We start from the raw sequence: 26,953 nt of genomic DNA, 5'->3' as shown, positions 1-26,953 counted from the left end.
GTTGGAGGATTCTTGAGCTAGAGCAGACCAGACAGACATGACTCTTCAGAGTTATCTGTTGTTTGTATTTGTGTGTCTACAACGTCTCTGGTTTGTGTATACTGCAGTAGACATGTCTGATCCTCAGAGGCTTTTCCCTCTTCACTGAGGTGAGAACGTGTCCACAGCTGGGCCTTATCTACAGTATCTGTGTGTGTGTGTGTGTGTGTCTGTGTCTGTGTGTGTGTGTGTTGTGCAAGGCTGAGTCAAAGACAGTGATTCATGGTGATGGGAAGCAGCCAGGGTAAATATATCATTTTTTACATTTACATTTTAGTCATTTAGCAGACGCTCTTATCCAGGGTGACTTACAGTTAGTGCATTCATCTTAAGATAGCTAGGTTGGACAACCACATATCACAGGCATCACAAAGTACATTTTTCCTCAATAACTTAGATGTCAGTAGTCCGAGCTAGGAGGGGGGCGGGGGTCATGTGCTGGGGTGCCAGGACAGAGAAGGACTTGGACGGGGCTGAGCGAGACCTACCCTCCCGTTGGGGTGGGAGGGCCAAGAAACCAGAGGTGGCAGAACGGAGTGCTCGGGTTGGGGTGTAGGGTTTGAGCATAGCCCGAAGGTAGGTAAGGGGCAGCTCCTCTTGCGGTTCCTTAGGTAAGCACGATGGTCTTGTAGTGGATGCGAGCTTAGACTGGAAGCCAGCGGAGTGTGCGGAGGAGTGGGGTGACATGAGAGATCTTGGGAAGGTTGTGAACCAGGCGGGCTCCTGCATGGCACAAGCGGGGAGCCCAGCCAACATCTTATTTCTTACCTAAGATACACACATCTTCATTGTGTGGCTGAGTTGAAATTACCAGCGGTGGAAAAAGCACCCAATTATCATACTTGAGTAAAAGATACCTTAATAGAAAGTTACTCAAGTAAAAGTGAAAATCATACAGTAAATACTACAATTGTAAGAGTCTCAAAGTATTTGATTTTACATATACTTAAGTATCAAAAGTAAAAGTAATGTAATTGCTAAAATATACTTAAGTATCAAAAGTAAAAGTATAAGTAATTTATTGTTCCTTATATTAAGCAGAGCATTTTCTTGTTTTAAAAATGTACGGATAGCCAGGGCACACTCCAACACTCAGACATTTACGAAAGATGCATGTGTGTTTAGTGAGTCCGCCAGGCCAGAGGCAGTAGGCATGACCACGTGTTCTCTTGATAAATGTGTGAGTTTGACAATTTTCCTGTCCTGCTGAAATGACCTTTCGCCATATGCCTGATAGACAGTATGTGTATCCCATATTTGTATTTGCAGCAGCTACTCTTCCTGGGATCCAGCAAAATTAAGGCAGTTTTATACAATTTTTTTAAACATTACAATACATTCACAGATGTCACAACACAATGTGTGTCCTCAGGCCCCTACTTCACCACTACCACATATCTACAGTGCTAAATCCAGGTGTATGTATAGTACGTATGTTATCATGTGTGTGTGCCACACGGCACCCTGTTCCCTTTATAGTGCACTACTTTTGACCAGAGCACTATGAAGGGAATAGGGTGTCATTTAGGATGGCGTAATCTTCTACTGTTGTCCATGTAGGCAACGCTCATTAATATTGAACATCAAAAAAAGCTGACGGCATATTTCCTAGGTTAACAAATGATCAGCTGGACAAATATATACAGCTTCTGTCTCGTGGTCAGGAGATGGCGATAGAGCCTATAGGATCCATTCATATCACTTAATAGACCGCCTACAAAAGTTACAAATCAATGAGATTACTATATATTTTAGGATCTTCATTTCTCTAGTTGAGCTGCTATCTGGGACAGCGGGGATCTCTAAGGAGAGCGGTGTTTCTATAATGAGTATGTCGTGTGCGTGTGTGGGCGTGCGTGCGTGCATGTGGATGTGCATGTGTATGTATGTGTGTTACTACAGGATGTCTTCATGCGTGTCCTCTCCTCTGTGTGTGTTCCCGACAGGATCTTCATGTGCCAGTAGGTGTGATTGACAATCCAGACAACATGGACAGCCTGAAAAGGAACGTATTGGAACATAATGGACGACAGACTCACCAACACCAGGTCTTACAGGTGAGTCCTGTATATATGTGTGTGTGTGTGTGTGTGTGTGTGTGTGTGTGTGTGTGTGTGTGTGTGTGTGTGTGTGTGTGTGTGTGTGTGTGCACGTGCCTTACAGGTGACTCGGGTGCCATGGGTGTGAGTCAGGTGCCATTCTTCACATGCAGAAAGCAGTGCAGATCTATTCAACTTAGCTGTCATGAGAAATCAAGAGAAAAAGATTGAAGAGTGACTGACCTGTAAGGAACAATGTGTAAGGCACAGTAAAGCGTAGTTCAGTGTGGTAAAGCGTAGTAAAGGTCAGCAAACAATAAAACCAGCGCTTACGGCGAAGGTCAGGTGATGGCCAGGGAGGAGAAAGGGGCTTAAATAAACTTCTGTGACATTATGAATTCTAGGAGAGAAATGTTGGTTAACTTTAGACAGACGGGAGAACCCGAAAGGTCTGGGCTCAAGAGGTGGACATCAGTGGTTACTGAATAAATCCAGGGGGAGCAGATGATGGTATAGCAAAAGCATTTCATCATGTAAAATGCAACACGTAAAGCTTCTAAAATTGCTTTATCAAGTACTTACAAGAAAAGTAGTAGCGTCTGTGTAATTTACACACACACACACACACACACACACACACACACACACACTCACACTCACACTCACACACGCACAGGAAATACTTACCTAGCTTGTTAAACTGCAGGTGAAAGGCTGAAACAGTGCCTCCTGGCATATTGGCTGCTTGATCTGGGCAACACTAGTTTTATCTTCATACCTTCTTCAAAGAGCAGGGAAAATTGTAACTATTTAAAGACAGACTCCAAAGGCACGATGCCAAGACCTTAATTGAATGTAAGCAGTCCAAAGGTGAGTCATCTAGATGCCATAAAGCTGCTCTGTTTTCTTTTTATGCATCATAGGCTACATACGGAGCACATAGACTTGGATCAAATTCAAGAAAACATGTCAAATAGGCCTACATTTGAATATCAGTTATTAAATCTGCTTTCATGTGTCATGATTTAGTGCCCCGATAGTGTACTGTAAGACCAGTCCATATTTGACTGACACACATGAACAGTCTTGTGCTTTTGTCTTCAAAGCTAAACAGATTGGTCTCTCCCCGCTTGCCTGGGGGTGGTGGTGGGGGGGGGGGGGGGGGGGGGGGGGGTGAACCCTCTTATCCTGTCTAGCTAAAGCCTCTCATTAATCCTGTAAAGGGAGCAGTGGGGAGTGGGCCGTGGGCAGACACAACACAGCTTAGATTGGGCAGATACACACAGACCAGTCTGCCCTATTGTCCCAGTAACGCTTTCAAGGAGTAAAGGAGAAGGGGAATCACTGGGACTCTGCTCTCAGGAAGATAGCAATGTGGACATGGGTATGCGGATCACTGAAATGCAAAAGATGAGGGAGCGCTAGGACTGAGCAGTCATAAGTTATGTATCCTCTGAAATAAGTCTCAGGTCTCATGCCAGTTTTCCTCTGTCTTGTTTTTGTCATTACCAGAGTACTCCATTGGACCTGATCGAGATGGGCAAGTCACTGAGGTTCCAAACAGAGCACCCCCACCTGGTCAGTCTGGGTAGTGGCCGTCTCAGCACAGCCATCACCCTGTTACCCCTGCAGGAAGGTAAGCACTTCGGCATCTCAGACACATTAAAAGGAGTCTTCTATCCAATGCTTTGTTCATGCAGACTGGTCTTGAAAAAAGACCTTGTGCTGAAACCTTGAAAAAAGATTGATTAATAGAGAGAACTCCTAAATGGTTTCCAGTTACACCAAGAAATATTATGACCATAAGTGACAAAAGGTCCATTACAGGAAATGAGCTGACAATATGTCCATTAAAACTATTACACACATCATCCCAGACTGGTTTCCTAGAAGCATTCAAGTCCTTCCATAAGACGCTGATTGAGAATGATACCGGACATTCTTACACAGTAATGACCAGAGCTGGTACTTCTGAAGAGAAAAATCCCTAACTGATTTATTTATGGCAATATCCATCCATCCATGCACTCACTTAATTCCTGGCATAGAGCCAGCTGGTGGATGATATCATAGGCATCAGGGAGGAGGAAGAGGAGGGAGGAAGAGGAGGGAGGGATGAAATGAAAGTGCTGTGCTGTAGCTGAACAGTGGAGCCAGTGTATTCAGAGCCCTGACATATCTAATCATCCTAAGAATGACAACTAGAGGACTTTGTGATATGGAGGGGATGGAGAAGCTGAAACTGAAAACAGGGATTCATTCTAAAGGTTTGAGATACACTGAGAGGGAAAAATAGGACCATAGCCTGACCTTGTCTTCACCCCCTTAAAAAAAACAGTTGAAGCACACTCTCTCTTTTTCTCTCTCTCTCTCTCTCTGCACACACTCCCCCTCTGCCCTCTCACCCTCAGCATTGTAACTCTGCCAGTGCCACTGTGTTAGTTCCTCCAATGTCTTGTTATTCCTTTATCCACATCTGTCCGTCTGGAGGGCCCAGACGCCAAAACAAAAGGAGCAGTGCTGGGAGGCTGGAAGGACGTGAAGTGAAATAGCCCACTGGACATGGAGATAGTGAATAGGAATCTAAGGCAGCCTGCTGGGTTATTCTCAGTGGTGTCTCTCCCCAATGTTCCAGGGCTATTTTAACAGTGTGGTGAGGCCAGGGGAAAGGCAAGGGGCTTGTTAGATGAAGAGGGGGCTTTTGGGGTAAAGTCTTTCACCCCTCTTGGGCTGGTGGAGTAATGTGCTCCACTCCTTGTTTCTTGTCTTGTCTCTCATCCCTTCAGACAGACAGACAGACAGACAGACAGACAGACAGACAGACAGACAGACAGACAGACAGACAGACAGACAGACAGACAGACAGACAGACAGACAGACAGACAGACAGACAGACAGACAGACAGACAGACATGAATCCTTTAAACACATCATCAGACATCATCAGTAAGAATATCGCAGGCAGGCAGGCAGGCAGGCAGGCAGGCAGGCAGGCAGGCAGACAGACAGACAGACAGACAGACAGACAGACAGACAGACAGACATCCTTTAAACACATCATCAGACATCATCAGTAAGAATATCGCAGACAGACAGACAGACAGACAGACAGACAGACAGACAGACAGACAGACAGACAGACAGACAGACAGACAGACAGACAGACAGACAGACAGACAGACAGACAGACAGACAGACAGTAATGTCATTGATCTATTTGAAAATCAAGGTCCTGGAAGTATTCAAAATAGGAAGACGGTGGTTATTCTAATACATTCCCCTCTAACCACCATTCGTCTGCCATCTGCCAGTGGTCTGTCTCTCTCAGGGCTAGCACCTGCTGTGAGCTTGAATCTACACTCTACAAGTGGCTTGGACCCGTGATGGCCTTGACCCTAGGCTCTATTCCTTCACTGTGACATCAGAGTGATCAGCGTTCCACTGACTGACTGTGGCTTTGAACTACAGTCGGGTCCTTCTCGTAAAAATAATTTACTACCAAACGTGGGCCTGATATAATAGAACAGAAGATAATAAAATTGAATAGAATAGTTTAATATCCCAATGGGATATTCTTTCTGATGATGTCTGATGATGTGTTTAAAGGATTCATGTTGACATGTATGTGTAACTCATCACTGTGTTGTTGCAGGGAGGACGACCCTGGGCAGTGGGAACACAGACATCCCTCTGCAGGGTCCAGGCATCGCTGATCAACACTGCTATATCGACAATAGGGCCGGCAGTATCACCCTCAACCCCTGTGGGAACCATTGCTCCATGGATGGTCTCCCCGTCTCCAAGCCTGTACGCCTTTCACAAGGTACTAAACTGTTTAAGAACACATTTTTACAATGTTATAAGAGCGATTTTGATTATTATCTGACATTTCATGACATAGTGTCTTCGTATATCTGTACCTGTCTGTAGCCTAATATCTTCAGTTGGTCATCTGAAAATGAAACCAGGTTTCCATTTCACTAAATCACCATTGTCATTAATTGAATACCTAGCTAGATTTCTTTCCTTTAATAAGAAACACAGGCAGACATAGAGAACCGCCCGTGCTTTATGGCTCATGCATGACCTTGACCTAGATGGAAGAGAAACTTGATTAAACAGGCTGTAATAATTGCTTCACACAGTCAGCCTCTCTCTCTCTCAATTTTCAATTACATTTCAATGTCAATTTAAAGGACTTTATTGGCATGGGAAACATATGTTTACATTGCCAAAGCCAGTGAAATAGATAATAAACAGAAGTGAAATAAACAATAAAAAATGTACAGTAAACATTGCACTCACAAAAGTTCCAAAAGAATAAAGACATTTCAAATGTCATATTATGTCTATATACAAAAGGGAAAATAAATACACATAAATATGGGTTGTATTTACAATGGTGTTTGTTCTTCACTGGTTGCCCTTTTGTTGTGGCAACAGGTCACAAATCTTGCTGCTGTGATTGCACAGTGTGGTATTTCACCCAATAGATGTGGGAGTTTATCAACCTTTTATTTGTTTACGAATTCTTTGATGGCTTCTCTCTATCTCTATCCTCTCTCTCTGCATCTATTATCTCTCTCTTTCCCTCTCTCTCTGTATTTCTATCCTCTCTCTCTGTATCTCTCTCTTTCCCTCTCTCTCTGTATCTCTATCCTCTCTCGCTGCATCTATTATCTCTCTCTTTCCCTCTCTCTGTATTTCTATCCTCTCTCTCTTTCCCTCTCTCTCTGTATCTCTATCCTCTCTCTCTGCATCTATTATCTCTCTCTTTCCCTCTCTCTCTGTATTTCTATCCTCTCTCTGTATCTCTCTCTTTCCCTCTCTCTCTGTATCTCTATCCTCTCTCTCTCTGCATCTATTATCTCTCTCTTTCCCTCTCTCTCTGTATTTCTATCCTCTCTCTCTTTCCCTCTCTCTCTATATCTCTATCCTCTCTCTCTGCATCTATTATCTCTCTCTTTCCCTCTCTCTGTATTTCTATCCTCTCTCTCTGTATCTCTCTCTTTCCCTCTCTCTCTGTATCTCTATCCTCTCTCTCTGCATCTATTATCTCTCTCTTTCCCTCTCTCTCTGTATTTCTATCCTCTCTCTGTATCTCTCTCTCCCTCTCTCTCTGTATCTCTATCCTCTCTCTCTGCATCTATTATCTCTCTCTTTCCCTCTCTGTATCTCTATCCTCTCGCTCTGTATCTCTCTCTCCCTCTCTCTCTGTATCTCTATCCTCTCTCTCTGCATCTATTATCTCCCTCTTTCCCTCTCTCTCTGTATTTCTATCCTCTCTCTCTGTATCTCTCTCTCCCTCTCTCTCTGTATCTTTATCCTCTCTCTCTGCATCTATTATCTCTCTCTTTCCCTCTCTCTCTGTATTTCTATTGTCTCTCTCTGTATCTCTCTCTCCCTCTCGCTCTGTATCTCTATCCTCTCTCTCTGCATCTATTATCTCTCTCTTTCCCTCTCTCTGTATTTCTATCCTCTCTCTCTGTATCTCTCTCTCCCTCTCGCTCTGTATCTCTATCCTCTCTCTCTGCATCTATTATCTCTCTCTTTCCCTCTCTCTCTGTATCTCTCTCTGCCTCTCTCTCTCTCTCTCTCGCTCTCTTTCTCTGTGTCCTGCAGTTCCACAATTGATTTAGTTAGGTGTGCTGCATATAACTTATGATTTCTCTAAACGAGTAAGACAGAAAATCTATATACTCTCTTCAGTAATGTAATGTGTGGACTTTCATTCCAACCAAAGGAGATGCCATGTAAACGGCTAAAATGACCCCAATTTGACTTGGATTTTTTAAAATCTGAAACGATTAAGGGCTGGCTATTCATGAATCATGAATATATTTTCATATAAAATAGCTAAGCGGAGTAGGGATGTATCTTTGAATGTAATCTAACCACCAAATATCTTCATAGGCCTAACTCTAGTCTACTTTTTCCAACACTATTAGCATGTTATAGCCTTAACACTTAATTATTTGTTGTAATGTAAAGTGCTAGGAATTGGGTGGGCTGCAGCATTGATGAGAGAAGTGGTGAGAAAGAGTAAGGCAACGTAGACGAACAATCAGGTTATACTACAATAGAATACTAAACCAATCTCTAATCCTGCCCTGGGTTATGCGTTCCATTTGTAAAACTCGCAGTTCACTGGGACATGGTGGCATAATAAACTAAACTCCACGCCCCCCTCCGGCGTAATGCAGACAGGGTTGGGCAGGCAGTTTGACAATAATATCATTTGTGGACTGGACAGCCGGTGTGTGGGACACGGAGCCAACAGACAGCTCTTACTTAGGACGACACCGACAATAAGGCAGTGGTACTCCGGATTCAGCGTTGTTGGATAAAGAAACGACGGGAAAGACCAGTAGTCTGTATGTAGAAGAGTGTGGCTGAGTTCTACAATTGTTGTTGTTGCCCTCTATCTGCGTTATTTTTGGAACTTGGATCATTGGCCAGCAAAATGCTATTGATGAAGCATATCACTAAAGCCTGCTTAGCCTAAAGGGTCTTCTAATTCACTTTAATCGGACGCTGGACATCAGCGCTTTTTGTGCTGAAGAACCAGGACGCCAAGGAGCGCACGGAATTGTATTTATTCTTACGCTGCAGACGCACGCGCTACATGCACGTTATAATTAAATTTCAAAGGAAAGGGAGCTCTTGCTTTTAAATGACAATTATGCCAGTGAATGTATCAAATTAATAGCAGATACACGTAAGTGCATATACCTATTTGATTGTTAGAGCGCAATTCCGCCACTTTTCTACCTCATATTCATTATCTCCATATATGAAAAAGACGCGTTTATATGATCTGTGGTTAAAAAGATATGAAAGGTCCTAAAAAAATGATTCTCTGTGACATCACATTGTAGGATTAAAAGTAATAAAAACAGTGATTCTCATAGTGTTTTTAAAATGTTTTAACTTTTTAACATATTTTTTCTAAGCAACGTAGAAATGCACCGTTTCACATATGTAGACACTGGTATTGTGCTGGAGATAATTAAAATTGGGTTGAAAAGTGGTGGAATTGCCCTATTGCCTGTTACTCATTATTTTTCAAATTGTATGTCAGATTCCTAATTGTGTGAGAGTCATTTTCATAAGGTGTGCTGAGCACCAAGATTGGATATGTCGGGGTGTGCGGTCATTGCTTTGTTGATGGAAAAAATACAAATGCTTTATTACACAGACACTGTTTGCAAACAGTTTATGAGCTGGTATTGTAGTGACAGGGATTATTTTAAATACTCTTTGAAGAGGTAGAGTTTCAGATGTTTTCGGAATATGGGCAGGGACTCAGCTGTCCTAGCTTCAAGGGGAAGCTGGTCCGGCCATTGGGGTGCCAGGACAGAGAATAGTTTGGACTGGCCAATAGACCAGAGGTGGCAGAACGGGGTGCTCCGGATGGGGTGTAGGGTTTGAGCGTAGCTTGAAGGTAGGGAGGGGCAGTTCCTCTTGCTGCTCCACAGGCAAGAACCATGGTCTTGTGGTGGATGCGGACTTTGACTGGAAGCCAGTGCGGAGGAGCGGAATGACATGAGAGAACTTGGGAAGGTTGAACACCAGGCGGGCTGCAGCGTTCTGGATAAGTTGCAGGGGTTTGATGGCACAAGCGGGGAGCCCAGCCAATAGCGAGTTGCAGTATTCCAGACGAGTGGGGATGACAAGTGCCTGCATTATGACCTGCGCTGCTTCCTTTGTTCGGTAGGGCCGTACTCTACGGATGTTGTAGTGCATGAACCTGCAGAAGCGAGTAACTGCTTTGATGTTTGCAGAGAACGACAGGGTGTTGTCGACACCAAGGTTCTTTGCACTCTGGGAGGGGGACACCGTGGAGTTGTCAACCATGATGGAGAGGTCTTGGAGCGGGCAGGCCTTCCCTGTGAGGAAGAGCAGCTCTGTCTTGTCGAGTTTGATGTGGTTGGCAGACATCTAAGATATCTGCCAGGCACGCAGAGATGTGTGTCACCACCTGGGTGTCAGAAGGGAGGAATGAGAAAAGTAGTTAAGTGTCACCTGCATAGCAATGATAGGAGAGACCATGTAAAGATATGACAGAGCCGAGTGACTTGGTGTGTAGAGAGAAGAGGAGAGGGCCTAGAACCGAGCCCTGGGGGACACCAGTAGTGGAAGTACGTAGTGAAGACACAGATCCTCGCCACGTCACCTGGTAAGAGATGCCCATCTCTGAGAGGGGTAGGATCTGATGGTTCAAAGGGACCCTGGACATGCCTCTTTCAGTCGAGTCTGCACACCTGGAAAAACAGTTTGACATGCTTGCTCCTTCAAAGCAATATCCCTGGAGCCGTTCCATGGGAACGTTTAACAACGCAAAAAGATGCCCTTTCACACACAAGAACAGATTTTCAGCCGTAGAGTCGGGGGCGTTGTAAAACCCCCAAAACTCAGTTTGACACCAGGTTCTGGTTGACGCACTGGAGATGGTTCCATAGTGCACACGTCAGTGGTGCCGTCATCAGTCAGGCCATAGAAGAGTCACTGATACGCGAGACACAATCACCCTCTGTACGGCGTGAGCAAGTTGTTGAATAATCTCATTCTGTATCGTGTCCCACATCCAGTTGTCTCTCCTGAGAACCCATTCCTGTTCCTTTGGTAGATTGTAAATGGGTTCTGTCATCAACTTGTGAAGCACACCGTCACGAGTTTTGTCACCCCTGAAAGGAACAACAGCTTCGTTCCTGGCAATGCACTGTTCTGTAACAGCCATATCTGAAACTGTAATCCGCTCAAACATTTTCCTCATTGATAACCTTTTTCTTCACTTTTTTTAATGCATGTGAAGCAAAGCACTGCAGCCACTGACATTTTGCCAATCAACCTGTTTTAAAAGCACAGGAGAAGTTTTCTGTTCCAAATTGCCTCCCTGGGGAAGGTAGTCATCCTTCAGCTGTTATGGCTGATTAGCTAGCTTAGCCTTGGCTGCCGGAATGCAGTAGGTCTAGCATGCTCCTCTGCCTGGGGCCGGGCTAACGTGGAGCTGTTGCAGTTGGTGGAGTTAACATCTTGCTCCATGGAGGCTATGGTTTTGGTGCCAGTCACGTTACTGGTGGCTTACTGCTGCAGGTACTAGATGCAGCAGACCCAAGGATTTCATCTGTTAGGGCTGCTGTGATGGCAGTTTTTTTTGGTTGGCTAGTACCAGGATTGAAGAAATCAGAAATTATTTCTGAGATATTTTGATTGACCTTGATCTTGTAAATGCTAACTGCTAGCCTACAGGAAGGAATGAACCGGAAAACGTCAACATCACGGTAGTGCATTGTCAATGATTGGTTGTAGCTTACAGTATAAAGATTTGATTAAAAAAAAAAAATCTCTCCCCTACCCCAATCCCATTATTATTTATATCAATAATGCAATGGACATTTTTGTATTTTTTTTTTTGGTGCATCAACACAAATTCTGACACCTCTTCTGCAGGGGGTGCTGCCGTTTTGCCATTTCACCACAACTTGACGACACACCGACAACTAGCGGGCAGTGGGTTCAGAAAAACAACATAAGAACTGTATAACAAAAAATGGATATATACTGTATACCACCACCTAAAAAGGCACTTGGCAAGTGGGAAGGCAAAGGGACATGTGCTCTGCAGAGGTAGACTCTATCTGTGCATGTGCATGGGAGTGAACTATTTTAAGGGTGAAATTTAACAATATACTTTAGGCTACTCACCTGTTGTTCATCTCTCTCTCTCTCTCTGCCTGCTTTTCATCTGTCTTGTTCCTAGAATTGATGTGCTGTTCTTGTTACCGTTAAAACATCTCCCCTTGACCCTTTCACCCTGGATCTGGACCACCACGTGCTGTCACCCTAGCTCCCTCCCTTCACACCTGTCCTAGAGTGGAACGTGGTTCACATTCCACTGTTGTTGTGTCAATACAGTAGATTGTTACTGGCGCTAAAGGAACATTTTGACCGGGATCCTCTGACCAACGAAATGTTGTCTAACAAATATTTATTGTGCCATATTGTATTTTCAGTTATTTGTCTTTATTTTCAGTTCATTTGTAAATCTAAGAGCAGTGTAACAGGGAATCCTAACCATTCAACCAATACATTGATTAGGGACCTTTCAGAATTTACGGGACGGAGTACTAAGATGAATTTGTGGGAGAGTTATACTTTTTCAATTTCAGTCCGGGAAGGGTTTAGTATTTTTTTTATAGTATTGTATTTATTCCTCAGTGTTTCTGAATTAATTGCTTATTATATCTCTATCTCGATGCCTCCCCTCATTTCTGATCCTTTGCTGGGTGCGCAATATCAAGTGTGTGTGCGCCTAATAATTTAGTGTGGTCTCAATCAAATGAGCCATAGGCTATACGAAGTGCATGAGTGGAGAAGCACATGGTCAAGTTATATTTATAAGACAATTTCCTAAATATGATAGGCTATTAACATCAAAATTGCTATGTTGCATGTAATGCTTTTGAGACGAGGAAGAGTTTCTCAAACGGCATATCTAAGGCTCTGGTCTGAAATATATTTTGCTTAGAGGGGGTCATCCATTTTCATTTCTTAGTGGTACAATTTTCTCCATGTACCACTTATTATAAATAACGCACAGTCCCTTAGGTCTACAGGACATTATGTCATTTCTCTCTCTGTGATTTTGTGTTGGCTGAGACTTGTCCTACACAGCATCTCCTAACATGTTACCTCATAGACAGTCTACAGATTTACGACTCTCTCTCTCTCTCTCTCTCTCTCTCTCTCTCTCTCTCTCACTCTCACTCTCACTCTCACTCTCACTCACTCACTCACTCACTCACTCACTCACTCACTCACTCACTCACTCACTCACTCACTCACTCACTCACTCACTCACTCACTCACTCACTCACTCACTCACTCACTCACTCTCTTTCACTGATTGTTCTGCTCACACAGCCAGGGACATTTTCATAATTAAATGGCCTTTTAGAAGTCATAACTCACCATGAGGTGTCTATCCTCCACTGAAACACACCTGGCTGAGATTGATTAATCAGCTCTTTACCCACTACACTGTCACCAGCCAGCCCCGAGGTCTGAGTGGTCTGAGTGGTCTGAGTCAGAGACAATGACTGTGTATGAAGGAGTCGGAGATGACGAGGAGAGTATGAATAGAAACAAGGACTAAGCGTCATCATTCTGTTTTGATATAGGTTTGTGTGTGAGGTGTGTGGAAAGCTTCAGAATGCAGCGCTGGCGCTCTATATCTATCATGATGGATGTGAACCACACCTGGAAGTACTAGCTTGACTCTCAGATGTATAATGCCAGGAGAAGTAGTAGACTAAGGACTGGATTCAATCCGTGGCGCTGAAGATCAGCGTTGTTGAAATGTGAAAGTCATTTTCGATTGAGCCGACGTACTGTATGCAGCGTTTACCGTGAATTAGGTCTCCGCGGTTGCGGAAACATTTGCCTTTTAAATATCAATCAAGCTACAATATCAATCAAGCTACAATATCAATCAAGCTACAATATCAATCAAGCTGATGTTGGGTGCTGTGGGTTTTATCCAGTGCTAAGTGGTTTGAAAAGCACAGCACTGAAATATGCCCTCCTGCCCTGAAGAACATGGTGTTTCTTTGTTTACAGTACATGTAATAGAGGTGGTATAGGATAGGCTCCTGTTTGTGGTTACAGGGAACGTATCAGGCACTCTGGCCAGTGACTGCAGAGGTGAACAAAGGGACGCAATATGGTGCTTAAGCTGTTTTCACAACACCACTGTTCTATTCTCACTGTCTTCCAGTTTTCATGTAAAATGATTGATTATTTTCTCCCCAATCTTATGTTCTCATCTGCCTTCAGCAGTCTTCATTTCCAGAGTGCTCCTGACCCACTGTGGTGTCCGGCCTATGTTTTATGTAGGGCGACCCTATCAAGCTTACATACCTAGCAAGCAAGCATAGATCGGATCATTGTCGTTTTGGCAAACGCGTTTCACAGGTGGCAAATTTTCCATTTCACCCATAGAAATCCTATATAAGTACTCCAATTTCTAATTCTATGGTTCCACCACCTTTGGGATGCATGTTAAGACAGTCTTGGAAGCCTAACCTTCCATCTCCTACAGTACTCCTTCTCTTGTCCCTCCAGGGTGCATGCTGTGTTTTGGTCAGTCAGCCTTTTTCCGCTTTAACCACCCAGAAGAGGCCCTCAGAATGAAGAGCATGCTGCCTGGAGGAAGCCAGGGGCCCAGCGCCTACAAGAGCCATCACACAGGTAACCATCACACCACACCAACTCCCGTCACACTACACTACACAGCATGCTGCCTGGAGGGGAGCCAGGGGCCCAGTCCCTACAAGACCCACCACACAGGTAACCATCACATCTCAACACTATAGGAACCATACAGGTAATGATCGAGCAGGTGTACTCAACTGTTATTTGAAAAGGTCCGGTAAAACACATTTAGTAGGTGGCAAAGATCCGGATGGATGTTTTCATTTATCGGCATAGTAGCAAAAAACGTCTCGCAATCCATGCAACCCCAAACTGTTCAAACTGCTCACACCCCTCTCGTTGGACATTTTAAAGCTCAGTTCCTGCAATTCTACACATTTTGCCATGGAGCGGAAAGAACAGTTTTGTTCAGTTTTCTAAGCTAATTTGCTGCAATTCTACACATTATGCAATGACTTATGCGTGTTCATATGATACCTGGGTGACTCAACAACATCAATGGTGGTCCCCTGGGGTTGAGGCCCCTGGGCACGTATTCTGGCCATGATAACTACAAGATTTAGATCGGTAAGTTAAGCTAACAAGCTATCTAACAAGTGTCTCTGTTCCAGACTCAGATGTTCTGTTAGCTGGTTACAATATCTACAGAGCAGACAGAGTGGGTAGAGGAGGTAGAGGATATGTTAAATGCAACCTAGATGTCACTGTGTCCATTTCAGCTTCTGTTCCGAAACAAATCAAATCAAATCAAATTTTATTTGTCACATACACATGGTTAGCAGATGTTAATGCGAGTGTAGCGAAATGCTTGTGCTTCTAGTTCCGAAACAGTATGAATGCTTAGTTCTAAATGTGTTCCTTGGTCATAATGCACTATTAACGCTAGCGGGAGTTTATCGCCCACCCTCAGCTCCGGTATCTGCACTAAAGCAAATTGTTTGAGTTGATGTCTAATTATGTAAACTCTGAATGATTGATTATCGAAGATCTCAATCTGGACTGGTTGATGCCAGCATCGTTTCAATGAAAAGATATTTGTAACGAACTAAATCTTACTCAACTAATAACTATACCTACCCGTCCTAATCCAAAAGACCCCCAAAAATCTACATTAATAGACCTTATCTTAACAAATACACCTCACAAATATATAGCTAGTGGTTTATTTGCTAATGACATCAATGACCACTGCCTTTATCCATGACCTTTATTATTCAGAGCTTTTATCCGTAAACTGCATAATGGACACAGTTTTAGCGTTCTCTTTCTTTTCATACATTTTTAACTTCATGGCTGATAAACACGCCCCGTTAAAGCGACTTAGGGTAAAAAATCAAACTAATCCTTGGTTCTCCTGTGATTTGAAAATTTTTCTGCAAAAGAATCAAGCATGGGCCTTGGCGAGGAAAACTGGTGAAACAGCCATTTGGCTGCTTTTTAGGCAATTGAGAAATAAATGGACCGGAGGAATAAAAAAGGCAAAATCTAGGTATTTTCTTGATGCTATGACAGTCTGCTGGTGATCCCGCTAAATTCTGGAAAACTGTCAACTCACTTAAACGAGGAAACTTCTTGACTTCCCTGCGGAAGCAAATTACATCGGAATCTGGGGTCATCAGTGACCGAACTGAAATTTGTGATGTTTTTAATAAGCATTTTATTTCTGCTGGTTTTCTTTTAAAAAGAAAAAATGGCCAACATGATCCTGACCGGTCTATTGTTTCAGCCCCTCGGCCTTTAGCTGATGTGGAAAACAGTAAGCCGGTTTTTAATTTTCAAAAAGTCACAGAAGCTGAGGTCTTATCTGCACTATCTGCTATAGATTCTAAGAAATCATTAGGCGCTGACAATCTGGATCCATATTTACTCAAGTGTGTGGCACCTATTATTGCTGGTGTAGTGACGCATATTTTTAATCAAACATTTGTTGTAGGAAAGATTCCTAAATCTTGGAAAACAGCTTTTGTTTTACCACTCCTCAAGGGAGGTGATGGTAGTGAATTGGATCATTATCGGCCCATCTCTAAGCTCTCCTGTTTGGCTAAAATTCTAGAGTCACTGGTGAAAGGCAACTACAATCTTTTTTAACTGTTAACAATACTCTTTCTAGTAATCAATCTGGCTTTAGACCTAAACACAGTACTATTACGGCCACTGTACGTGTTGTAAATTATATTACTAATGCCCTAGATAATAGAAAGTACTGTGCCGCCTTGTTCATAGATTTATCTAAAGCTTTTGACACTGTAGACCTTGCGATACTTTTGGGTAAGCTGTCGTCAATAGGACTGGGACTGGTTGCCTGTCGTTGGTTTCATGACTATCTAAAGGATAGAAGTCAGGCTGTTAGAGTCGACAGCATCCAGTCAGAGCCATTGGAGTTGGTTAAAGGGGTCCCACAAGGTTCTATACTTGGTCCCATTACTGTTCACTCTCTACATAAACAATATCGGTGATGAGATAAGAAAGTGTCAAATTCATTTATATGCTGATGACACTGTCATGCACTCTATCGCTTCAATGGCTGACCTAGCATTATCACTATTGGAGACAGATTTTAAGATATTACAAGGGTCTTTTATACAGCTGAAACTTGTTTTAAATGCAAAGAAAACACATTTTATGATTTTTAATAGTTTCAAAAGTTGGTTGAAAATACACTTGCACTTACGAGCTTAGATGGTTCTCGAATGAATCAGGTCTCTGCATATAAATACTTAGGGATATGGTTGGATGATAAACTGTCTTTTAAAATGCATATTGACGAACTTTGTAAACGGCTAAAAATCAAGCTTCCTCTATAGAAACAGGGCATGCTTGTCCTCTACAAATAGAAGACAAATTGTGCAAGCTACTTTTATGTCTGTTATAGATTATGGGGATATTATTTACATGCATGCTACAGCATCAACACTTAAATCGCTGGATGCTACTTATCATTGCGCACTTAGGTGTATTACGGGTGCTAGCTACAGAACTCACCACTGTGTTTTATATCATAATGTGGGTTGGACTTCGCTGTCCGTGAGACGAGAACAACATGCTCTCGTGTTTGTCTATAAAGCACTTCTGAATAAACTACATTCTTATTTATCACCACTCATCAATATTAGAATTAGAATTCCTAAAACCAGGTCTCAACATGGATTACACTTGAGGCCCATGCGATTTCCACAGAGTTGGGTATGGCTGCCTTTTCCTGTTACGCTCCTTGCCTATGGAATAGCCTGCAGACTAAACTTAAACTTGAGACTCTTGTCCCCCTGTTGCTCATTTTAAATATTTATTGGAGCATTTTTATTTTTCTATTGCTTGTAACTGTTTCGGGTAATGCAAGTTCTTGTGCCGTTAGTAGAATAACCTGTGTGTAAATGAAATCTGTTGCTGTATTTTTTTATATTATCTTTGATCGTTTTGTTTGTCTTGTTTAGTTTTTTTTTATCATTGTACCTAAACTGTATGTGTAAACATGTAAACGCAGGGCCCAGCTGTAAAATAGACCTTGGTCTCAGTCTGTGTTCCTTGTTGAAATAAAGGTATAATAATAATCTAGCTAACATGACCTAGTAGTTGATCAACTGGACATTTCTGACAGGTTATAAATAGCTCTCTAAGGTCTGTCAGTGAATGACATAACAAGAGGAAAACTAGCGCTACCAAATTTCAAAATGACACTTTGGGGCATTCTATTATTATATCTCTCAACAGCGGTAAGTTGAAAACCAGACTGAGTTCCCTCAAAAATTAAATAAATCAATAAATGGTTTCTGGGTCCGGATAGCAGTCCGCCAGTTGAGTATGTTTGTGATAGAACATGCTGCAAGGCAATGACATCACACAGGTAAAGACCAGCATCTAACCATCACATCACATGACATGACATCATAGCTCTACACTGTAGGATTCATACAGGTAAAGATCAGCATCAAGCCATCATAATAGACCCAATAGGAAACCCGCAATTTATGTCAGATTTAGTGTTTCAAACTCATTGTAATCAATAACAGAGAGTAGTAGACAGTACAGTTCCACCCTGTCTGGTGACATTCAGTTGATACTACAGAAATATGCACTAGCTGAACAAACCAATACATCAAGCTACTGTACCTTCAAACACTGACCCGATATGAATTGATTGTAATTAATGAGGTGGTCAGGGTTTCTAGATAACTGAAGGGACAGACGAAAGAAGGAAGATAGATGGCGCCCCCCCCCCCTCTCGTATGGCACCATTTTGAGCCTATTGTGAAAGACTGCCCCTTAAGGTCTGTACCCTAGTTATGACACTGTCTCTCTGTCAGTTCTCTTGGCTCGACGTGTGACAAAACATATGGTTGCAATATGTGGTGGGGGGTGGGTGTATCCTTCATTGTGTAGGGGTCAAAGTTGTAATTTTATGGACAACAAGACAATCTCCTAATAGAAGAAATGACTGTAGAGTATTAGCCTTTATATCACAGCGTCATGCACGTTAGATAGGAGTCTACCGGTGCTGATGTAACAGTATAGCTTCCGTCCCTCTCCTCGCCCCAACCTGGGCTCAAACCAGGGACCCTCTGCACACATCAACAACAGTTACCCACGAAGCATCGTTACCCTTCGCGCCACAAAAGCCGCGGCCCTTGCAGAGCAAGGGGAACAACTACTTCAGGTCTCAGAGCGAGTGACGTCACTGATTGAAACGCTATTAGCGCGCACCACCGCTAACTAGCTAGCCATTTCACATCGGTTACACTGAGCACATGCCCCTTTGCCCTCCCACTCGCCAAGTGCCCTTTTGGGTGGTGGTATATATATATATATATATATATATACACTACCGGTTAAAAGTTTTAGAATACCTACTCATTCAAGGGTTTTTCTTTATTTTTACTATTTACTACATTATAGAATAATAGTGAAGACATCAAACTATGAAATAACACATATGGAATCATGTAGTAACCAAAGATGTGTTAAACAAATCAAAATATATTTTATATTTGAGATTCTTCAAATAGCCACCCTTTGCCTTAATGCCCGCTTTGCACATTCTTGGCATTCTTTCAACCAGCTTCATGAGGAATCCTTTTCCAACAGTCTTGAAGGAGTTCCCACATATGCTGAGCACTTGTTGGCAGCGTTTTCTTCACTCTGCGGTCCAACTCATCCCAAACTTTGGGAGCATGCTGGTTAAGTGTGCCTTGAATTCTAAATAAATCACAGACAGTGTCACCAGCAAAGCACCCCACACCATCACACCATCACACCTCCTCCTCCATGCTTCACGGTGGGAACCACACATGGGAAGATCATCCGTTCACCTACTCTGCGTCTCACAAAGACAAGGCAGTTGGAACCAAAAATCTCACATTTGGACTCATCAGACCAAAGTACAGATTTCCACAGGTCTAATGTCCATTGCTCATGTTTCTTGGCCCAAGCAAGTCTGTTCTTCTTATTGGTGTCCTTTAGTAGTAGTTTCTTTGCAGCAATTTGACCACGAAGGCCTGATTCATGCAGCCTCCTCTGAACAGTTGATGTTGAGATGTGTCTGTTACTTGAACTCTGAAGCATTTATTTGGGCTGCAATTTCTGAGGCTGGTAACTCTAATGAACTTATCCTCTGCAGCAGAGGTAGCTCTGGGTCTTCCTTTCCTGTGGCGGTCCTCATGAGAGTCAGTTTCATCACAGCGTTTGATGGTTTTTGCGACTGTACTTGAAGAAACTTTTAAAGCTCTAGACATTTTTTGCATTGACTGACCTTCATGTCTTAAAGTAATGATGGACTGTCGTTTCTCTTTGCTTGTTTGAGCTGTTCTTGCCATAATACGGACTTGGTCTTTTACCAAATAGGGCTATCTTCTGTATACCACCCATTACCTTGTCACAACACAACTGATTGGCTGAAACGCATTAAGAAGGAAAGAAATTCCCAAAATTTAGCAGACACTTTTATCCAGAGCAACTTAGTTTGTGCATTCATCTTAAGAGGAATTCAAATGAATGCACAGCTAGGTGGGACAACCACATATCACAGGCATAGTAAGTACACTTTTCCTCCATAAAGTAGCTATCAGCAAAGTCAGAGTAGGAAAAGGGGGAAGGGAGAGTCAAGTGCAAGTGTTGGTTCAGGAAAGTGTGTGTGGGGGGGGGGGGGGACTCTGCTGTCCTAGCTTTAGGGGAAGCTGGTTCAACCATTGGGATGCCAGGACAGAGAAGAGCTTGGACTGGGCTGAGGGGAGCTGCCCTCCTGTAGGGTTGGGGGGGCCAAGAGGCTAGAGGTGGCAGAACGGAGTGCTCCCGCTGAAAGCAGTAGCAGCAGCAACAGCAGTAACAACAACCAACAATAACAAAAGGATGGAAATAGTGCCAGGCCCATCATCAAAAGAGAGTGAGTCGTTCGGCGGCTTCCTGTGACATCGGGTGCTGTAGGTGTCCTGGAGGGCAGGTAGTTTGCCCCAGGTGATGCGTTATGCAGACTGCACTACCCTCTGGAGAGCTTTGCGGTTGAGGGCGGTGCAGTTGCCATACCAGGCGGTGATACAGCCCGACAGGATGCTCTCGATTGTGCATCTGTAAAAGTTTGTGAGTGTTTTCGGGGACAAGTTTTCGGGGGGGGGGGTGCTCCCTCTGCTGTTTCCTGAAGTCCACGATCATCTCCTTTGTTTTGTTGACGTTGAGTGAGAGGTTATTTTCCTGACACCACACTCCGAGAACCCTCACCTGCTCCCTGTAGGCCGTCTCGTCGTTGTTGGTAATCAAGCCTACCACTGTAGTGTCGTCTGCAAACTTAATGATTGAGTTGGAAGCGTGCATGGCCACGCAGTCATGGGTGAACAGGGAGTACAGGAGAGGGCTGAGAACGCACCCTTGTGGGGCCCCAGTGTTGAGGATCAGTGGGGTGGAGATCAAAGTCCAGGACCCAGTTGCGTCAAAGTCCAGGACCCAGTTGCACAGGGCGGGGTCGAGACCCAGGGTCAATGAACAGCATTCTTACATAGGTGTTCCTCTTGTCCAGATGTGATAGGGCAGTGTGCAGTGTGATGGCGATTGCATCGTCAGTGGACCTATTGGGGCGGTAAGCAAATTGGAGTGCATCTAGGGTATCAGGTAGGGTGGAGGTGATACGCTCCATGACTAGTCTCTCAAAGCACTTCATGATGACAGAAGTGAGTGCAACGGGGCAGTAGTCATTTAGTTCAGTTACCTTACCTTTCTTGGGAACAGGAACAATGGTGGCCATCTTGAAGCATGTGGGGACAACAGACTTGGATAGGGATTGATTGAATATGTCCGTAAACACACCAGCCAGCTGGTCTGCGCATGCTCTGAGGACGCGGCTAGGGATGCCGTCTGGGCCGGCAGCCTTGCGAGGGTTAACACATTTAAATGTTTTACTCACGTTGGCCACGGAGAAGGAGAGCCCACAGGCTTTGGTAGCGGGCCGTGTCAGTGGCACTGTATTGTCCTCCAAGCGAGCAAAGAAGTTGTTTAATTTGTCTGGAAGCAAGACGTCGATGTCTGTGACGGGGCTGGTTTTCTTTTTGTAATCCGTGATTGACTGTAGACCCTGCCACATACGTCTTGTCTTTGAGCCGTTGAATTGCGACTCTACTTTGTCTCTATGCTAACGCTTTGCTTGTTTGATTGCCGTGCGGAGGGAATAGCTGCACTGTTTGTATTCAGCCATGTTTAAAAGCGGTGGTTTGCGCTTTCAGTTTTGCGTGAATGCTGCCATCAATCCACGGTTTCTGGTTAGGAAATGTTTTAAAAGTCACAGTGGGTACGACATCTCCGATGCACTTGCTAATAAACTCGGACACCGAGTCAGCGTATACATCAATGTTTTTGTCTGAGGCTATCCAGAACATATCTCAGTCCACGTGATCGAAGCAATCCTGAAGCGTGGAATCCGATTGGTCAGACCAGCGTTGGACGGACCTGAGCATGGGCGTTTCCTGTTTTAGTTTCTGGCTATAGGCTGGGAGGAACAAAATAGAGTCATGGTCAGATTTGCCGAAGGCAGGGCAGGGCTTTGTATGCATCGTGGAAGTTAGAGTAGCAATGATCCAGAATGCTAGCAGCCCGTGTCACGCATTCGATATGCTGATAGAATTTAGGAAGTCTCGTTCTCAGGTTAGCTTTGTTAAAATCCCCAGCTACAATAAATGCAGCCTCAGGATGTATGGTTTCCAGTTTACATAGAGTCCAGTGAAGTTCTTTCAGGGCCGACGAGGTATCTGCTTGGGGGGGATATACACGGCTGTGACTATAATCGAAGAGAATTCTCTTGGAAGATAATGCGGTCGGCATTGATTGTAAGGAGTTCTAGGTCAGGTGAACAAAAGGACTTAAGTTCCTGTATGTTGTTGTGATTACACCATGAGTCGTTAATCATAAGGCATACACCCACTTCCCTTCTTCTTACCAGAGAGATGTTTGTTTCTGTCGGCGTGATACATGAAGAAACCAGGTGCCTGTACCGACTCTGACAACATATCCCGAGTGAGCCATGTCTCTCTGGAAGGCAACTCGTGCCCTAATTTCGTCCGCCTTGTTATCTAGAGATTGGACATTGGTGAGTAATATGCTCGGGAGCGGTGGATGGTGTGCTCTCCTTCTGAGTCTGACCAGTAAGCCGCTCCGTCTGCCTCTCCTGCGGTGACCGAGTTGTTTTGGGTCGGCCTCTGGGATAAGATCCCATGTCCAGGGTGGAGGTCCGAACAAAGGATCCATTTCGGGAAAGACGTATTCTTGGTCGTAATGATGGTAAGTTGTCATTGCTTTTATATCCGATAGTTCTTCCTGGCTGTATATAATAACACTTGAGATTTCCTGGGCTAACAATGTAAGAAATAACGTATAAAAAAACAATCACTGCATAGTTTCCTAAGGACCTGAAGCGAGGCGACCATCTCTGTCGGCGCCACCTTGCAATCGTATAAGCGGGATAAATCCCTCCACACTGTACATTACCTTGGAAATAATTAACTCTGCGGAGGGACTCCACTCCGAATCGTCCCACTGCGTTGTCCATTATTTCTAAGGTAATGTACAGAATGTCAGCGTTTATGCCTTACTTATACTATGGGGCCTTTTTGTAGCCTCTATACCCTTTATTGTGTCTTAATTCTGGCCCACTGCCTGTGCTGATGATGTCTCTTGGCCTGTGCTGTGGGTGGTGCTGACTGAGAGTCCATTCTCCTCTGACCTTAGTGCTGCAGCTGGTCTGAGAGCCGCACCCGGTCGTGTGTGTGTGTGTGTGTGTGTGAACCACACTTTCCTGTCTGGGCCCAGTGAGATTGCACTGGGCCCAGTGAGCCTGTTATTGAAGTAGAGAGTGTTTAAATTTAGCAGCCCCAGATCCCTATAGGATTACAGCACACACAGCTGAGAAACAAAACTTACAACACACACAGGGTGTGGTCACAGTAGCCTATATACAGTACTGGATGTTTTAGTAGGATATAAAATACTTGTGGGTGTGTCCTTCCTGTCTGTCTGTCTGTCTCTGTCTGTCTGTCTGTCTCTGTCTGTCTCTGTCTGTCTGTCTGTCTGTCTGTCTGTCTGTCTGTCTGTCTGTCTGTCTGTCTGTCTGTCTGTCTGTCTGTCTGTCTGTCTGTCTGTCTGTCTGTCTGTCATTGTTGATGTGTGTAGACTACATTAGAAACATACAGTATATACCTTTAAAACACTGACTGGTTCCTTTTCCTGTCTTACCATAGACTCCCACACGGTGCTGAATGGGAACCACCAGCCTGCCCCCCGTGAGAGGACCCGTTCCGGCTCTGGCCCACACCCAGGCCCCCTGACCAGCACCATAGAGAGGGACCTCCAGGACATCATGGACTCTCTGGTGATGGATGACCCCCAGTCCTCCGGGAAGCTGGCCCACCACCCCATCCCTCAGTCCCCCCTCTCCCCCATGCTGAATGGGGGAGGACGTTACCTGCTCTACCCTCCCACCAGCCCTGGGGCCATGTCCATGGGCTCCAGCTATGAGAACGCCTCCCCGCCCGGCCCCTTCTCCCCGCTCTCCTCTCCTCTGTCGGCTGCCAGTAGTGATGCTTTCCCGGGGCCTGGTACTCCTCCAGTGCCTGCCCGCTCCTCCAGCTACACCCTCACCACCCAAACCCCTGTCACCCAGCCATGGACCACCCCTCCTGGGGGCTACACTGGATCTGCTGATGTGCAGAGGGTCCCGGAGAGCCCCAGGCCTCTGAGGAGGGCCCTAGCGGAGGCCTTGCCAAGCCCCACTGCTTCCCGTAGAGGTGTGGATCAGGACAGCCCAGTAGGCAGTTCAGAGACTCCCAGAGCAGTACATGGACCATCCCACATCCCAGTCTCCAGCGCCAGACTAAACTCTAAGTTCTCTGGATGTCAGGCATCCACGGCCCCCTCCAGCCCTAGAGTGAGGGTGGGCGGCTTAGGCTCTCGGCCTCCCAGCCCCCAGCACCTCTTCCAGGTCCAGTCCCACACAGATAGCCCTCAGCAGACACGTAGGACCCCAGAGCCCTCTGGACCCTCCAGCCTGAGGGAGCTACCCCCTCCCAGCCCCTCCATGTCTCGTAGAGGGGCTTCTCCAGCACAGGGCTCCCTCCAGGATAGGGGGCTGCGAGCCAGGAGTCCCTCTCCCACCTCCGGGGGAGGCAGGCAGCAGAAGGGCAGCCCAGGTATCGCCATCACCCCAGCCCTGGGCTCTCTGTCTGGGTCTGGGGCAGGAGCTGGGCCCTCTCCTCTCACGAGCCCCCAGGGACAGAGGAAGAAGTCTGGTAGTGCTGGGGCCACCAGGGACCCAGCTGGAGCATCTAGGGACCCCAAGGGGCCTGTACGGCCCCGGACCCGGGAACGCAAGAACAGCATCTCAGAGATCAGCGACAACGAGGATGAGCTGCTGGAATACCACCGCTGGCAGAGAGAGGAGAGACTCCGCGAGCAGGAGATGGAGAAGCTGGTGAGTATTCAGGTGTATGTGTGTGTGTGTGTGTGTGTGTGTGTGTGTGTGTGTGGAGGTGGGCGGCTATATGTGCTCAGAGGAGTGGAGTTCTATAAAGAGGGGGTGGTGTCTATATGTGCTGGGTGGGTGTTCCAGTCCAGAGGAAGCTTGCCTTGCAATTGACTGCTGCTCCCCCGCTCCTGTGTTGGGTATATATAGCAGTCAGTGAGACACCCACGCCCTCAGCACATGGACTTTCAGACTCCCTAAGGAATTTACACAAGCATGTCACTCTGATTGCATCCCAAATGACACCCTATTCCCGACAGTGGGTTCCAAAATTACTGGCACCCCTGACTGGCAATGCACAAACAATACTTAAAAAAATATAAACAATATATAATTACAGAGAGAAACTCAAAATACCAACATGTGAGAAATACTGTACTTTATTGATGTTTCAATGGAATCCACCAAAATAATTTATTGATTAAATTAAAAATCTACGTCCTCCAAATCAAGGTTTCACAATTAATGTCACTCTTAAAGATTATTGTAAACATCTTTCAACATTATTGTAAATTGTAAACATCTACCAAAATTAAACCAGGAATTAAATTCCACTTATTTAAGTTTATCTAAGTCTTAAGGAACTATATTGAGCCATTACATCACTTCCTGTTTCACTAGGGTATAAAAATGAGGTAACATGCATGCAATGTCCCTTCAACATCCAACACCATGAAGAAAACAAAATAACTGGCAGTTCAAAAGAGACCGATGGCTGTAGACCTTCATTAATCTGGTCATGGCTACAAGAAGATCCACAAACGGTTGAATATACCACTGAGCACTGTCAGGGTAATTATTTAAAAAAATTCAAAAGATATGGAACAGTTGAGAACCTCACGGGTAGAGGACGCAAATTCATTTCCCCCCCAGAATAGGGAGGAGGATGGTGAGAGAAGCAACAAAATCCCCAAGAATTACTGTGAAAGAATTGCAGGCCTTGGTGGCGTCTTGGGGTCACCAGGTTTCAAAAAGCACCATCAGATAGGCTCTTTGGAAGGGTTGCCAGAAGAAAGCCCTTTCTGACCCCAAGACACAGACGCAAGCGCTTGGAGTTTGCTAAACGTCATTTCAATTATGACTAGAAGAAGGTGCTCTCCAAAATTGAACGTTTTGGTCAGATACAGCAATGGAATGTTTGTCGTTGAAACAGAGATGCCTACAAGGAGAGGCATCTCATACCCACAGTGAAATATGGTGGTGGGTCAGTGATGTTTTGGGGCTGTTTTAATTCCAGAGGTCCAGGGGCACTGGTTTAGATTGATGGCATAATGAACTCCACCAAGTATCAGGCAATTTTGGCTGACAATCTGGTTGCCTCTGCCAGAAGGCTGGGACTTGGCCGTAGGTGGACTTTCCAACAAGACAATGACCCCAAACATACCTGAAGATCCACACAGAAATGGTTCTGTGTCAACAAAATCAATGTTCTGCCATGGCCATCTCAGTCGCCGGACTTCAATCCAATCGAAAACCTGTGGGCTGAGTTGAAGAGGGCAGTTGATAAGCGCAAACCCAAAAATGTGAAGGATCTTGAAAGGATCTGAATAGAGAAATGGTCCAAAATCCCTCCAAATGTGGTCCTTAACCTTGTCAAATATTACAGGAAAAGACTGTTATCCTTGCCAGAGATGGTTGCACTAAGTACTAAATGAGGAGTGCCAATAATTAT

General features: G+C 44.7%; 1 protein-coding gene across 1 annotated transcript in view; it reads left to right on the top strand.

The window, feature by feature from the left end:
• Positions 1 to 26,953, top strand: part of phldb1a (pleckstrin homology-like domain, family B, member 1a) — a 59,114-nt gene that overhangs the window by 1,694 nt on the left and 30,467 nt on the right. Inside the window, exons 3-7 of the mRNA XM_039006186.1 lie at positions 1,986 to 2,096; positions 3,591 to 3,714; positions 5,731 to 5,901; positions 14,205 to 14,429; positions 24,002 to 25,230. Coding sequence (XP_038862114.1) covers positions 1,986 to 2,096; positions 3,591 to 3,714; positions 5,731 to 5,901; positions 14,205 to 14,429; positions 24,002 to 25,230 — 1,860 coding nt within the window. The remainder of the gene's footprint in view (positions 1 to 1,985; positions 2,097 to 3,590; positions 3,715 to 5,730; positions 5,902 to 14,204; positions 14,430 to 24,001; positions 25,231 to 26,953) is intronic.

This window comes from Salvelinus namaycush, chromosome 12 (genome assembly GCF_016432855.1).
Source record: "Salvelinus namaycush isolate Seneca chromosome 12, SaNama_1.0, whole genome shotgun sequence".
NCBI lineage: Eukaryota > Metazoa > Chordata > Actinopteri > Salmoniformes > Salmonidae > Salvelinus > Salvelinus namaycush.
This window is presented reverse-complemented; position numbering and strand designations above follow the sequence as displayed.